The 13,592-nt window shown below is 52.1% G+C and overlaps 1 protein-coding gene across 1 annotated transcript; it reads left to right on the top strand.

Moving 5' to 3' along the window:
• The first annotated feature begins 2,359 nt into the window (after window positions 1-2,359).
• Wnt9b (Wnt family member 9B) lies at window positions 2,360-11,781 on the top strand. The gene is made up of 5 exons (XM_035448158.1): window positions 2,360-2,536; window positions 6,954-7,119; window positions 8,596-8,895; window positions 10,304-10,569; window positions 11,308-11,781. The coding sequence occupies exons 1-5, from the start codon at window positions 2,360-2,362 to the stop codon at window positions 11,779-11,781; spliced, it is 1,383 nt and encodes a 460-aa protein (XP_035304049.1).
• The last annotated feature ends 1,811 nt before the right edge of the window (window positions 11,782-13,592 follow it).

Here is a 13,592-nt window from a genome sequence, read left to right as displayed (position 1 = left end):
TGTAGAACTTAAGGCATAATATGCATGCAGGTGGCAAAAGAGAGCGAGAGATGGGACTGTCAAACAAGGACTTCCTGAGGAGGCTGGGTGTCACACAAGGCCCCAGAGTCACCGTTCTCACTTCCTGAATGATTGACTCAAGGGTTTTCAAAGGCAGTGGCTAGAAAAGTTTCTAGGGGACACCAGGGCTTTGAACCTGGGAAAAGACCTTGCAGGCAGGGATGACAGCATGAAAAGGGGTGTGGAGGTTGGACTGAGATAGACCTGACAGGAAGATGGGACGAGCCTATCCCAGCCTGGTCTGAGGGGTGCAGCTCTCTGCTTCAGCCCTGGCTGGAGTCAGTACAGGCCAAGGTGGAAAGCTGTTGGGGTTCTGCTCCACTCCCAAGGGAACATCTTGGACTCCCCAACTCTCCAGGCTGCCCTGGGCTACTCTTGCTCTGCTTGAGTATTTAGAGGTGGCTACCTGGCTGGGTGTGGGGTGCCCCTCCTCTCCTTGGAGGAGAGGGAAGAGAGTAGTAGCTGTAGCCATCCCTGGGACCCACAGGAAGACAGTGAGCCCTTGCCAACAGACCACAGACTCTTGTTGACCCAGATTGAGCATGCACAGGCCTGGATCTTCTGGTTGTGGGAAGAGGGCACCAGCCAGAGTCAGAGAATTAGCATACCCTAGCTGAGCCACTCAGCCTAGGAGCTAAGATCCTATAGTTAGGGTGGAGCTGGGGGAAGGGCATGTGCTCCTTGCCCACCCTCCACCCCTGTGCCTGGCCTGTGTCCCTGATGCTGCCGTTACTCGGGCCTGTGGACCCAAGACGCTGGGGATGCTTGTCTTCAGAGATGGGCTAAAGACTGAGTTAAGTCTCTGTCTCTCCCCCTCCCTCCCCCTTTCATATCTCTCTCGACCTACAAAATTCAGTTCTTCTGCGCTGGTGCTGCATTCTCACACTTTAGTATGAAGAGGCAGGCCACTTCTGCTAAAGCCTTACTCTGACTTGCAGCTGAAGAGACTGAATTTCAGACCATGAAAATAGCCCTTTAAATGGAGGGTCTTCCTCTCCCTAATCAAAGTCCCAGTCTTCCCAGATATCCAGGAAGCTCGAGGAAAGTACTGAGAGGCCCCTTCCTGAACATCCAGAACCTTGTGTTTTGTGTCCCCAGTACCTCAGGCACTGGCCACAACAATGGCTGGTTTTGCTTCCTACAAACCTTCTTATGACCAGGCAGAAACTTCCAGGAAATGTGGAGCACATCCCACCCCTGCCATGATCACCCTGGATGATAAATGTTATATGAATTCCATGGGCATCAGACCTTCCTTCCCTATCAGCCTCTACAATACTCCCAAAACCTTTGGTCCACTTGAGAAGGCATCTCCTGACATGTCATGGTCCCAGGGATGTCTGTCTGTACCCAGCCAAAGCTCTGGGAGATGCTTGTAATTCCAGATCTTCAGAGGCCAAGAATCCCTCTGCCAGGAGTGACTTTGGGGGGCCCTCTAAGGCTATTATGCCACCTGAGCAATGCCTGCCGGGAACATAGGCCTCCGTTCAGAGCTTCTGTGCGGAGGGAAGGGTAGGGTGTGGGAGTGTTTCCTCTGCAGATGTTGAACCAGCGGCTCTAAATCAGGAGACTGTTGGGATGTAAAATGCTATCTGGATGGCCGGCTGCCACTGCCCACTCAGCTCCCCCAGCAGTTCCCTAATGCTGTACTCAGCTCACAGCCAGGGAGACAGGAAGCTGGAGACAAAGCCCACAGCTGGGCCAGGCTCTTTTCTCTCTGAGGAGCGACCAGAGTGGGGAGCCAGATTCGGCATAAGTTCCAAGTAGGAGGATGTGGCCAACTCCATTCCCTAGGGTTATGCCTCTGGGTTATGAGGTTAAAGCTATGGAAGGAGCAGGGAGTGGAGCCAGGGAGAGACATAACAAGTGGTCCTGTGCCTGTGGGTGGACCCTCCATGGGGGATGCTTGGTGACTGAAGAAATAAGACCAGAAAGCAGTAGCACAGATGGGAAGGGTACCCACCAATTAGGCTTCCGAGTACAGATGTCTTCATGAGGGAATTGCAATCTGACCCAGGAGTCTCAGAAAAGGGGGTCCAAAGATGGAGATACCCAAGAGGGCATGACAGACTTGAGGTAAGCAGCCTGAGGTGGCTGTTGGATACTCTCTCTTAAGAAAGACTGGCTAGTGTCCAGGCAGGTACTGCCCCCATGGAGCTGCCCCTGTGGGGGAGAGAAGAAAGAAAGGGGGACAGTGTGCACAGATGTGGGAGTGTACACACGAGTGTGAGGGCATGCACATGTGTATGGGAGTGTGCACACGGGTGTGGGAGTGTGCCGAGGCTCAGACAGGGCCAGGATGGGGGCCCAAGATACTCAAGATGAAAGCACAAAGGGAGCACTGACCATGCAAACGGCCCTGCAGCGGAAGCCGTTATCAGGAGCATCTATGGGGCTCTGCAGGGCTGAGGCCAAGGCCCCAGGCATCTCAGGCTTTCCTGATCCCAGTAGCAGCCTGTACTTGGCATGGGCCCTGGTACCAGGCTCAGCACCTTCGCCCTCCAAGCAAGAGTCCAGATACCCTGCATTAATCTAATGCCATGGGTACCCCCTGCCTCTCCCCATCCCACCTAGCCACTCACATCCTGGGGCAACCTCTACTGGAACCCACAGATCATCTGGAGTAGAAAGAGCTGGGAGAACAGCTGTCTTCCCTAGCCTGGAGTGTTCCTGTCTCCCTCTGCATCTGGCAAGATGAACCTGGCCAAGGTCAGGCTGTCACCTACATAGAGAGCTCCTCAGCTACTTTTTGTTTCTTAGGCGGCTAGCCTGATTCAAAGCTTTCTTCTTTTTCTGGATCCTTGGGCTGTTAGAGAGTTTAGATGACTCTTTAGTCCAACCAAATTCCCCTCTAGGCTGTGAGCTTCTGGAAGGCAGGACCATATTCTTATATCCAGCACCATGTACACAGTTGGTGCTTAATAACAAAACACTTGCCGGGGGGCATACTGTGTGCCAGGAGGGGACCGTTCTAGGACCTCTCCTGACATCAGCTGGCAGGATCTCATCAACAATCCTGATGAGAGACAGAGAATGCTACTGTCTCCATCTCACAGACCAGGTACCCAGAGGCACAGGGTCTCGCCAGCGTGTATACTTGCCTATGAAATGGAATGAGCTCAGGGATGACATCCCTGAGGTCACCTCTGAATGAGAAGAAAGCCTGGGACCAGACTACTCAGGGCAGAATGGCTTGGGGGACATGAGGTCCTGGAGTTCTCCATACTGGAGTACTGGTTAGTGTTCCACTTCTTTTGGGGGGTGTTGAGTGGCCCCTGGAGTTCATTAATAGCTTTCTGTTGCTTCCTGAAGTGACATCATGATGGGGCAGCTTTAAGCAAACCTGTGGATGGGAGAGGTGTAAAAGGAGGAGGGACAGGAAGGACCAACAATAGACAGAGGAGATCTGGAGGAGGTCATGCTTGAGAAAAGTCCCCAAGAGCAACTTTGGGGGTAGGAACAGTTGGTCTAGCCTAAGGGTCAAAGCCAGAGGATGTCTCAGCATGCCGGCTTCTTTTCTATCCCTAGCCTGAGTACTAGGAACTGTGGACCCAGGCTGTGACCCAAGGGACACTGCACACTGGCAATGAATGGAAGGAAGATGATCACATAGGCTGTTGTTTTGTAAGGAAAAAGAGAGGTCAGGAGTTGGGGGGTTGGTAGGAGATGGGAGTGGAGAGCCTAGTTGGGCCAGAGCACGGGTTGTGGTTGCAGTGGCTCAGGGGCGTGGAGTCAGGCAGAAGAAGGCCCTAAGGAACTTCTGTCCCCACCATCCTAAAGGCCACTTAGCAATCTCACCCCCTCTGTCATCTCGATCCTGGTCACAGGTGACACCGTGACCTGTGTGTGAGTTTCTGATTGGCACAGAGCAGTGTCTTCCTTACACACCCCTTTAGTCTTCCGTTATCTGTTTCACTCCCTAGTGTCTGGGCTAACATGTGGTGGAGTCCTTGCACTTGGGGTGCCAGATGCCACACCAGCTGGCCACTGAAAAGGCTGTGATCTGCAATGCTCAGGATTCTGATGAGTTGGTCAAAAGAACCTACCACATCTGATGCGTTTATCTGATTATTCTTTATCAATAAAAAATTGGGAGTCAGATATCAGGGTAAGAACTTGAGTGACCAGAGAAGTGGCAGAGAAGCCACCACAGTGATTTCCTCTCCCGTTCCTCCATTCAAAAGGCTGAGATCCTCTCTCAACCCCACCTCACTACTTCCTGTCACCTGTCTGTCCTCAGTCCTCCAAAACATCTATGGTTAATTTTGGCCAGCTAGTGGCTAGCCCCACATCTCTGATTCAAAGCAAACTTTATTGTCGGAATGCAATGAAAATGTCACACACCGCATGTCAGGTGCCATGGGACAGGTGAGCAGAGGGGGTCTTGCTAGTCCTGGTAAGGAAATAGCCAAGTCGTTCTCCATTTTCTATGGTATCACCATTTCTTCAAAGGTTACTATTTCCCAAATGGCAACACAGAACACATATAAAAACAACACTGAGTCCCAGGAGCCCTCCTAGGCCCTGTGGGAGCCCCATGAAAATGCTGGGGAACCCTTTCTGAGAGCAGCTCTTGATAGACTGGGGCCCAGTGGGGCCCGAGGCCTCTGTGTGCTTGGCTGCCTTTCCTGACCATTAATCACTACTAAGTGTCATTACCGCTAATAAAATTAACGGACTTTATACTGGACTTCTGGAGCCATCAATCTCAGTGCCTATTACATGAAATTAAAAAGGCAGGTGCCTGTTGATGAGTGCGAGTGTTTGCAGAACCACAAAGGCAGCCTGGAGAATTCTGTTACTTTATAGCCAGGCACAGCATGCAATAACAAAGGACAATGACCTTAGGGAGACCAAGCAACTCCCAGCCACGACTCCACAGTGTAAGTGTATCAGGCAAGAGCAGGGCGATCCTTGGGACCAGGGCCAGAAGTATCCCCTGCATCAACTGGGCAGACTTAACTCCCTTCCACACTCTTCTCTGCCATTCTCAAAGCATTTGGTTCCTTCTTCTTCTTTCTCCTCGGCTCAGCATCTTCTGTTTCTTTTCTGGGTCTTGGGCCCAGCCATGCAAGGAAAGAAAGGAAGAAAAGCAAGAGTGTATTCTCATTATCCAAATTCTAAATTCACAGAGAAAAGACTGATTGGTTCTACTAGGGTCATCAATTCATCACCAATCCAATCATCCAAGCAGCTGAGTTCGAGGCAAGCCTGGTCATGTGAAACACAGTTACGGACAGGGACCATATGGCAACCGTGATAGGAGGAATGAGTGGCAGAAGACAATCACATGTTCATAATATTTTGATAATCACATGTTTATAATATTTTGAAGTCCTAAGTAGTAGTAGTAGGTAGGTACTCAAAAAGTGGCATGTGTATTTGTATATGCATATAATGAATGCAGTTTTTTTTTTTCCAGACAGGGTTTCTCTGTGTAATAGCCTTGGCTGTCTGGAACGAGTTCTGTAGACCAGGTTGGCCTGGAACTCACCGAGATCCACCTGCCTTTGCCTCCCAAGTGCTGGGATTAAAGGCATGTGCCACTACCATCTGAGTGAATGTAATATTTTAATATATTATATGTTATAGCATATAATAGTATCATAATGGTAAGATAATATCTGTTCCTTTAATTAATTGTTTTGAATATTGGTAATCAAGCCTAGCTCATGTTAGGTAAGCGCCCTACCACTGAGCTGAGCTGCATACCAGTCTTGCAACTAGCTCTGTAATTTAGGATGACTGGACCATGCCCAGATTAAAAATGTTTTTTGCGGCGCTGGAGAGATGGCTCAGAAGTTAAGAGTGCCGACTGCTCTTCCGGAGGTCCTGAGTTCAATTCCCAGCAACCACATGGTGGCTCACAACCATCCATTATGAGATCTGGTTCCCTCTTCTGGTGTGCAGATATATATGGAAGCAGAATGTTGTATACATAATAAATAAATAAAATCTTAAAAAAAATGTTTTTTGCTCTGGGTGGTAGTGGCGCACACCTTTAATCCTTGTACTCAGGAGGCAGAGGCAAGTGTATCTCTGAGTTCGAGGCCAGCCTGGTCTACAAAGCTACACAGAGAAACTCTGTGTAGAGATCTGCCTGCCTCTGCCTCCCGAGTGCTAGGATTACAGGTGTGTGCCACCACCGCCTGGCTAGAAAACCTGTCTTGAAAAACTAAAACAAAAGGACCCAGGGCTAAATCCAGGCGAGCACCCTATCAACTGGGCTACATCCCCAGATCTAACCCTGCCTTCGCCTCCCAACCCACTGTAAGGAACACTGGGATTACAGGTGTGTGGGGCCATGGCTGGCTTTACATGAGTTTACATGAGATATGAACTCAGGTCCTCCTGCTTCCAGGGCAAACACTTTTACCCACTGAACCACTTCCCCAGCCCTCTAGTTTTATTATTTTTTTAATGAATATGAAACAGGTTTTAAAGAATGTGTAGCCCCATTGGTTAAAATGCCCATCATTGCCATTTTCTTCTCTGGTGTGTCAATCTGCTTCTACAAGGGAAGTTCCAGTGTCTGAAATAGGAACTGTGTGAGCCAGTTATCCCTTACACCAGCCCCTGATGGAGGCTACATGACCTATGTTCCCAGTAGCCCTGGAGCTGCCCTCTACACTGGAAACCATTCAAGGTGGGGCCTGGCCAGCAGGACCTGACCTCGGGCCCTGCTCCTTGCCTGCCCAGGGTCAAGCTCCGAGGGTTTCCTGCCAGGCTGCAGGGAGGGGTCTGGGTATAGGCCTGATGGACTGGAAACTTACCCATTTGCCCCCTGATTAATGTTTAACGGGCCCCTTCCCTCACCGTGTCTGGGAGGGGAGCCGGGTCCAGGCTGGGCTTGGGGGAGCCGATAGCATCTGTCTGTGCTCAATGTTTCGGAGATATGCTCCACGCCAGGCTGGGCACACCTGATAGACTTGGAATCTACAGGGGCACCTGGGACCTTGCCAGGACCCCCACCCTCCAATGAGGCTTCCTATTTCTCAGGCAGACAGAGAGGCTATGGCATCCAGCCAAATGTCCTGGCTGAGGCAGGCAACTCCAACGGTAATGCTGTGCCCTGGACTCTGGGATAAGGGCCTCTCTGACCGCTCAGGGCTTGGCCACAGGACTTACCTTAGTTAGTGGCACATGAACAAAGGTGGCAAGTACCACATCCAGGTGGGACTGTTGATAGACCCCATCTGGTCCCTCTTTTACCCTGGCTGAGAGCCTACTGTTTCAAAAAGGGAGCTGCTTTCTCTAGCTCAGGTCTGACAATGACGTCTATTTCATCCACATGGCATACACCAGGGTGGGGGACAACAAACATCTATCACTGTCACAGCAAGGTTCGGGGAGAGGGAACAGTTCTAATTCTGGATCACAGCTTGCCCCCAACTGGTCATGCCTACCATTTGAGCTACTTATCACCTCCTCACAAAGCTGTCCATATATGTCAGGACAAAGGGAGACACTGCCTACTTAGAATATAAGACACCTTTCAAGAGGAGAGAAGGAAGTACCGGCCAGCAGGAGAGCAAGCCTGCCTGGCTAGCCTGTGCCTTCTATGCAATCCCCACAGCGCCTCTGGGAGGCGAGGGTATTGGTGTTCATGGATGTCAAGGAGGGAGCCAAGTTTTCAAGGTTGTGGTTAGGATGCGGCAGGATGCAGCTTAGAATTTGGCGGTCTGACTCTAGGATTGATGGCTTTGGATATAGATCATGAAGTCTGGGATTTGGGACTCCCTCCCTTCCTCCCTCCCCCCTGCCTCCCTCCCTTCCCCCTCCTTTCCTCTCTCCTTCCTCTTTCCCTCCTACTCCCCTTTCCTTTCCCCAAGCCTCTGTTTGTATCAGGCACCAAACGGCCAGACGGTTGATGATCCACCTGGGATTCGGGAAATAAGCTAGACTGGCATGGGCTTACTTGGGCAGCAATAGAACACAAGGGACAGAGGAATACAGGGACCTCAGCTGGGTATTTAGTCTGCACCCCCTGTGCGTAACCCTGGTAGCAAGGTGGCACTCCCCACCAGGAAGTGACTAACGCTACAGTAACATCTCCCATACTTGCCTGAGCACAATAGGGGCCAGGGGATGTGACAAAAGTACACATTTCCAGGCCCTGCTCCAGAGCTATAGAAACAGAACAGTCAAGTGCAGGTTCTGGAAATCTGTGTTTGTCTGAGACAGATCTTGCTGTGTAGCCCAGGCTGTCCCTGCACACATAGAATTCTCTTGCCTTAGACCCCCTGGTGCAGGGATTACAGGCATGCACCGCCACACTCAGCCTACCTGTATATTTCTAAGCACTCAGGATTTTCCCAATTGGGCAAGTTGGTGAACCAGGGTAGATAAGAACTGACTAGAATCTGGAGAACTTGGGTTTGAGGTTCTATTCCAATCATTGCTACATAGTTACTTGGTTTTCTACTCTATAAAATGAGAGCATAACCCTTTGGGGACTGGCCTGCCATCCAAGGGGGTAAAAAATTGAAGGCAGCCTCTTTCCATCCCCATGGGATGAGTTTTTGCCTTCCACAGGCAGGGACCCCAAGCTCACCATCTCCCTTCTCATCCTCTCCAGCTTGACAGGGCGTGATGTCCTGACGCCTTTCCCAGGCCTGGGCACAGCGGCAGCCCCGGCACAGGCTGGTGCCCACCTGAAGCAGTGTGACCTGCTGAAGCTGTCTCGGCGGCAGAAGCAGCTCTGCAGGAGGGAGCCTGGCCTGGCTGAGACCCTGAGGGACGCTGCACACCTGGGGCTGCTGGAATGTCAGTTCCAGTTCAGGCAGGAGCGCTGGAACTGCAGCCTGGAGGGGAGGACCGGCCTGCTCCAGAGAGGTGGGGAGGACAGCAGGGAGGACTTCGAGGGGGAGGAGGATAAGGAAAGCCAGCATGAAGGGAGGGAGGAAGAGGGCTGGTGGGGGGTTGTAGGTGGTGAGATGGTTACACCCAGCCCTCATTGTGCTGACGACCTGGGCACAGTCCCAAGTGAGAAGAGACCTGGGGAGTTAGTAAGGTCTGTTGAAGGCCAGTGGTTTGGGAGGACAGAGGAGCAAAGATAACACAAGAGAGGAAAGGACACGGCATTCCTGGAAGAGATGACAGAGGAGGTGGGTGGCCCCAACCACCTACTAAGAGGTCCAGATGTGCAAGTCAGGCAGATTCCTTTGTCCACGTGCTCATGTGTTACCCTTCATCACATCCGTTGATGAGTCCTTCCCTCCTTCCCTTCCCACCTGACCCCACTTCTTCCTCATCCTTCTCCCGCCCTATCCATCTGCTGAGTATCCTCAGAGGCCCACAATGAGCCAGGCACTATCAAGGGGCCAGAGGCACAGGCTGAGTGTGACCCAGTTTCCCTTGGAAAGTGCACCTTCTAGAAGAGAAAATGGATTGTAGTGTGATTCCATTGCCATGCAGAAGGAACATAGGTACTTTTATTGTTGTTGCTATTTGATTTTGGAAGACTAGTTCTCTGTAGCTCAGGCTTGCCTGGAACTCACTCTGTATTTATTTCAAATGCTCAACAATGGTCCTGCCTCGATCTCCCAAGTGCTGGAATTGTAGGTGTGAGCCATTCATCTCGCTTAGATCTACAATGGGGATTTTTACAAAAATGCAGTGGTCAGCCCCACTCTAGGCCAGCTGCTCTCTATCGAAGGGAGGGTCTGAGACAGAGCTAGTGGCCTGCTTTCCTCTCTTTTCAGCTATCACCAGTGCCCCAGATACACCGAGAGCAGAGGACTTGGGGAGACATGCTTGGGTCACCTTCCAATGTGAGCACAGTGGTTGTCCAAGTGCTGGGTGGATGTCAGACCGGACCCCCAGACCATTCTGTCTTTGGGTCACCTACAGATGGTGGCAGAGGACATTTGAGAGACATTAGACAGCTTAGGAATCCATAGAAACAGATTGTCCAACTTGTCATAAAAGTACTTCAAATCAGGATGTCTATTTGGCTTTAGCCTGGTCCTGTCCCAGGTGCCCAAGTCACTTTTTGTATAAGTTACTGAGATTAGCAGTCCTGTCCTGCTGCCCTCAAAGCTGGGCACATGCTTCAGAGAAAGTCTGGAGGCCGTTTAAGGGGCAGCTTTCAGCCTGAGTCTGAGGGCAGGTAACAGGGGAAGGCCTTACACAGCCGTGCCCTTATGCTCACAGTTCCTTACCCTACCCACTATCTGCCCCACGTACCTCCTACCTTCAAAGGGCTGCAGATGGCTTCTGAGCTTCCTCTCCTCCTGCACAGGCTTCAAGGAGACAGCCTTCCTGTATGCTGTGTCTGCAGCTGCCCTCACGCATGCGCTGGCCCGGGCCTGTAGTGCAGGACGCATGGAGCGTTGCACCTGCGATGACTCCCCGGGCCTGGAGAGCAGGCAGGCCTGGCAATGGGGTGTATGTGGTGACAACCTGAAGTACAGCACCAAGTTCCTAAGCAACTTCCTGGGGCCCAAGAGAGGAAGCAAGGACCTGCGAGCCCGAGCTGATGCCCACAACACCCACGTGGGCATCAAGGTGAGTGAATCCCCTCCCTATTGCCCAAAGTGCCATGCTAGGCAGGGTACAGAGGCAGGGAGCAGATCTAAGGGAGGTCAGTGCCCTACCCCTAACACACAAATGTCTCGGGATGAACTTCAGACCCCCTCCGTGAACTTCTCTGCACATTACCAGGCACTGAGGGCACATACTCCTAGGCATCATGCCTTGATAAAGGAGTGTTTGGAAAGAAGGCTCCATTCCAACAACAAAGCCAGTGTCATTTGACGACTTCAATATGACAACTACCAGGTCTCCTCTATTTTGTAAGCAGAAGAGAAAGGAGGCCCAGAGAGGAGAGGAACTTAGCCGGGGACACCCAGCCATGAGAGAGCTGAGAGCAGTGAGTCTCTATGTCTACTGGAGCGAGAAGGCGGGGAGGGACAAGAACTTTAATTCCATTAGGAAGCCGGGATGCCATGTTCAGTTGTGGAGACTGTACACTCCACAAGAACTCTGGGCCAAGTGGAGGAGCTGTCGGCTGAGATCTGTCCCATACTGCCTTCGCCCAGGAGTGCACTGCCTAGAGGAAGGGAAACTTTTTCCTAGTACAGACAAAGGTACTTTGAGGGTCTTAGATCATTGTGACTCCGGTCCTGTTTGTCGCCTTCACGTAAGCCTTTGTACCCTTTCATTCTGTTGACACTCCTTGGCAGAACTGGCATGGTGGAGCAGGCTTAGACCACTGACAGGCCTCCACTCTGCCCTTCTCTACAGGCTGTGAAGAGTGGCCTGAGAACAACCTGTAAGTGCCATGGCGTGTCAGGCTCCTGTGCTGTGCGTACCTGTTGGAAGCAGCTCTCCCCATTTCGGGAGACTGGCCAGGTGCTGAAGCTACGCTATGACACGGCTGTCAAGGTATCCAGTGCCACCAATGAGGCTTTGGGCCGTCTGGAGCTATGGGCACCTGCTAAGCCAGGTGGGCCTGCCAAGGGCCTAGCACCTCGCCCTGGGGACCTCGTCTACATGGAAGACTCTCCCAGCTTCTGCCGGCCCAGCAAGTACTCTCCGGGCACCGCGGGCAGGGTGTGTTCTCGTGATGCAAGCTGCAGCAGCCTATGCTGCGGGCGAGGCTACGACACCCAGAGCCGCGTGGTGGCTTTCTCCTGCCACTGCCAGGTGCAGTGGTGCTGCTATGTGGAGTGCCAGCAGTGCGCACAGCAAGAACTTGTGTATACCTGCAAGCGCTAGGCCTCCGCCACATGAGACCGTGGTACTGCCAGGACTCCCGTCGCACGGGACTCCGGCAAGCGCCTGTCTGCCAAAGCACATGCCGTGCACAAGAGTGTGCCCTTCATGGCTCATCCCCAACTGATCGTTGGCCCTCCTTCTGCCTTCATCACCACTCAGCAGAGAAAAATAAAGCCCTGCCTCTAAGTCCCAGGATCACCAACCTGGTTGAGGACTTGGGGCAGAACAGACTAAGAAGAGAGGACCAGGGTAGGGCAGGGGAGATGCTACGCCCGAAGAGAGAAACATCTTCCTATCTCAAGGCCAACAAAAGCTGGGAGGATATGGAAGAGGAAGGCAGAGCCAGCTGGAGTCGGGTGGGGGTTATCCAACTGAGCATGGCCAATCTGTTGTGGTGGCCCCACTCTGATGGCAGAGAGCTCTGGCTGCCACATGCCTGCCCTGCTTTGGGGGGAGATGTGCTTTGCACACTGGAGACTGTTTGAGATATTTATTGGGAGCAAGGAAAGTTTTTTAGGCGTGGGTGGATCAGGTCACAGAGTCCATGCCCTGAAGTCTTGTGTCCTGGTACTCAAGGCTGCCTCCTTGTCTCCTTGGCTTGAGAGCCGAGTTCCCCACAGCCATTCAGCTCAGTGAGACCCATAATGCACATAAGAAGGGTGCAGGACCAGTCTTCATGGTGGGGTTCGGATAATGCAATTAGGGTTGAGTGATGGAGACAGAGGCCCTTTTTCTTTTCCTTGGTGGTCAAAGGAACCTTTAATCACAGCCCAGAGGAGGAGAGGCAGTGTCCTGATGCATGGAAGAGATATGGCAGGCTCTGTATAGAAACACCATTGTGAAGTGTGTTCTGCCAGTTCCCTGTGACTGGGGTCTCCTTGAACTGAGAGACCCCCATACATGTTAGTAACACTTGTGAAGAATGGTTGGCTCATGAGCCACGTGTTTGCTTACTTCCCTGCTCTCAGGATGCTGATGCTGACTTTTGCCTTGGCTAAGTCTTTGCTAAACCTCTTTCCTCAGTGGTCCGTTCCTTTACTAATGGCCACTTCACTCGGGCTCCTATCAGAGGAGCAGAATGACTGCTGATGGACCAAGTGGTCATCATCCCCTACCAAGGCCCTGTGAAAGAAGAGAAGCCAGTGCCCAGGTACAGGCCCACACAGATGCACACACACAGCCTGGCCAGGCACAGGCTTCCCATGAAGCAGGGCTCATCTCTCCAGCCTAGGACACTGGGGTCACTCTGCTGGAGTCTGCAAGCTTCCCCAGAGCAGGACCCAAGGCCAGCCAGGAGGAAATGACCTCCTTTGGGAAGCTTTTGGCCACTTGGCTGGCTGTGCTGCTAACCACCCCCCACCCCATAAGCTTCCTTCCGCCCTGAACCCTGTTGGGGTTACTATCCCTCTGCGGGAACAGGAAGCTTTGGAATCAGTGGGTGCTCAGTGAATACTGGCCATGACAGCTCCAGGAAGGAGGCTCTATGGGCCAGAAGGGGCCACCCTATCTTCAGTGGCTCAGGGCAGCATGAGAATACTGGCAGGATCTTTGATGGCAGGAGCTCCAAGGAGAGCCACAGTGACCTGAGACCCTCTCCTGGAATGACTTTGCTGACCAAAGAATACCACCAACAGCTTGGCAGGAGGAGAAAAGAGACTGAGTGCTGGCTTTCTATTTTTCTGCTGAAGGTTGACTTGTTCCTTGGTAACCTAAAGCATTCTTCTCCTGTCTGGAGGCTACACAGGCAAGAAGGGAACCTGAAACATCTTGGGGACTAGAACACTCTGACCTACAACCATACCACCTGTACC

Source organism: Cricetulus griseus, chromosome 7, assembly GCF_003668045.3.
Source record: "Cricetulus griseus strain 17A/GY chromosome 7, alternate assembly CriGri-PICRH-1.0, whole genome shotgun sequence".
NCBI classification, from domain to species: domain Eukaryota; kingdom Metazoa; phylum Chordata; class Mammalia; order Rodentia; family Cricetidae; genus Cricetulus; species Cricetulus griseus.
The sequence above is the reverse complement of the archived record's forward strand: the minus strand, read 5'-3'. Positions and strand labels throughout refer to the sequence as shown.

Excerpts from the sequence above, each read along its gene's own strand:
- Wnt9b (XM_035448158.1), top strand. The coding sequence starts at position 2,360 with ATGGGGGCCCAAGATACTCAAGATGAAAGCACAAAGGGAGCACTGACC. Across the intron at positions 2,537-6,953 it reads TGTACTTGGCATGGGCCCTG|ATATGCTCCACGCCAGGCTG; the intron begins GTACCAGGCTCA and ends AATGTTTCGGAG. Across the intron at positions 10,570-11,307 it reads ACACCCACGTGGGCATCAAG|GCTGTGAAGAGTGGCCTGAG; the intron begins GTGAGTGAATCC and ends CCTTCTCTACAG.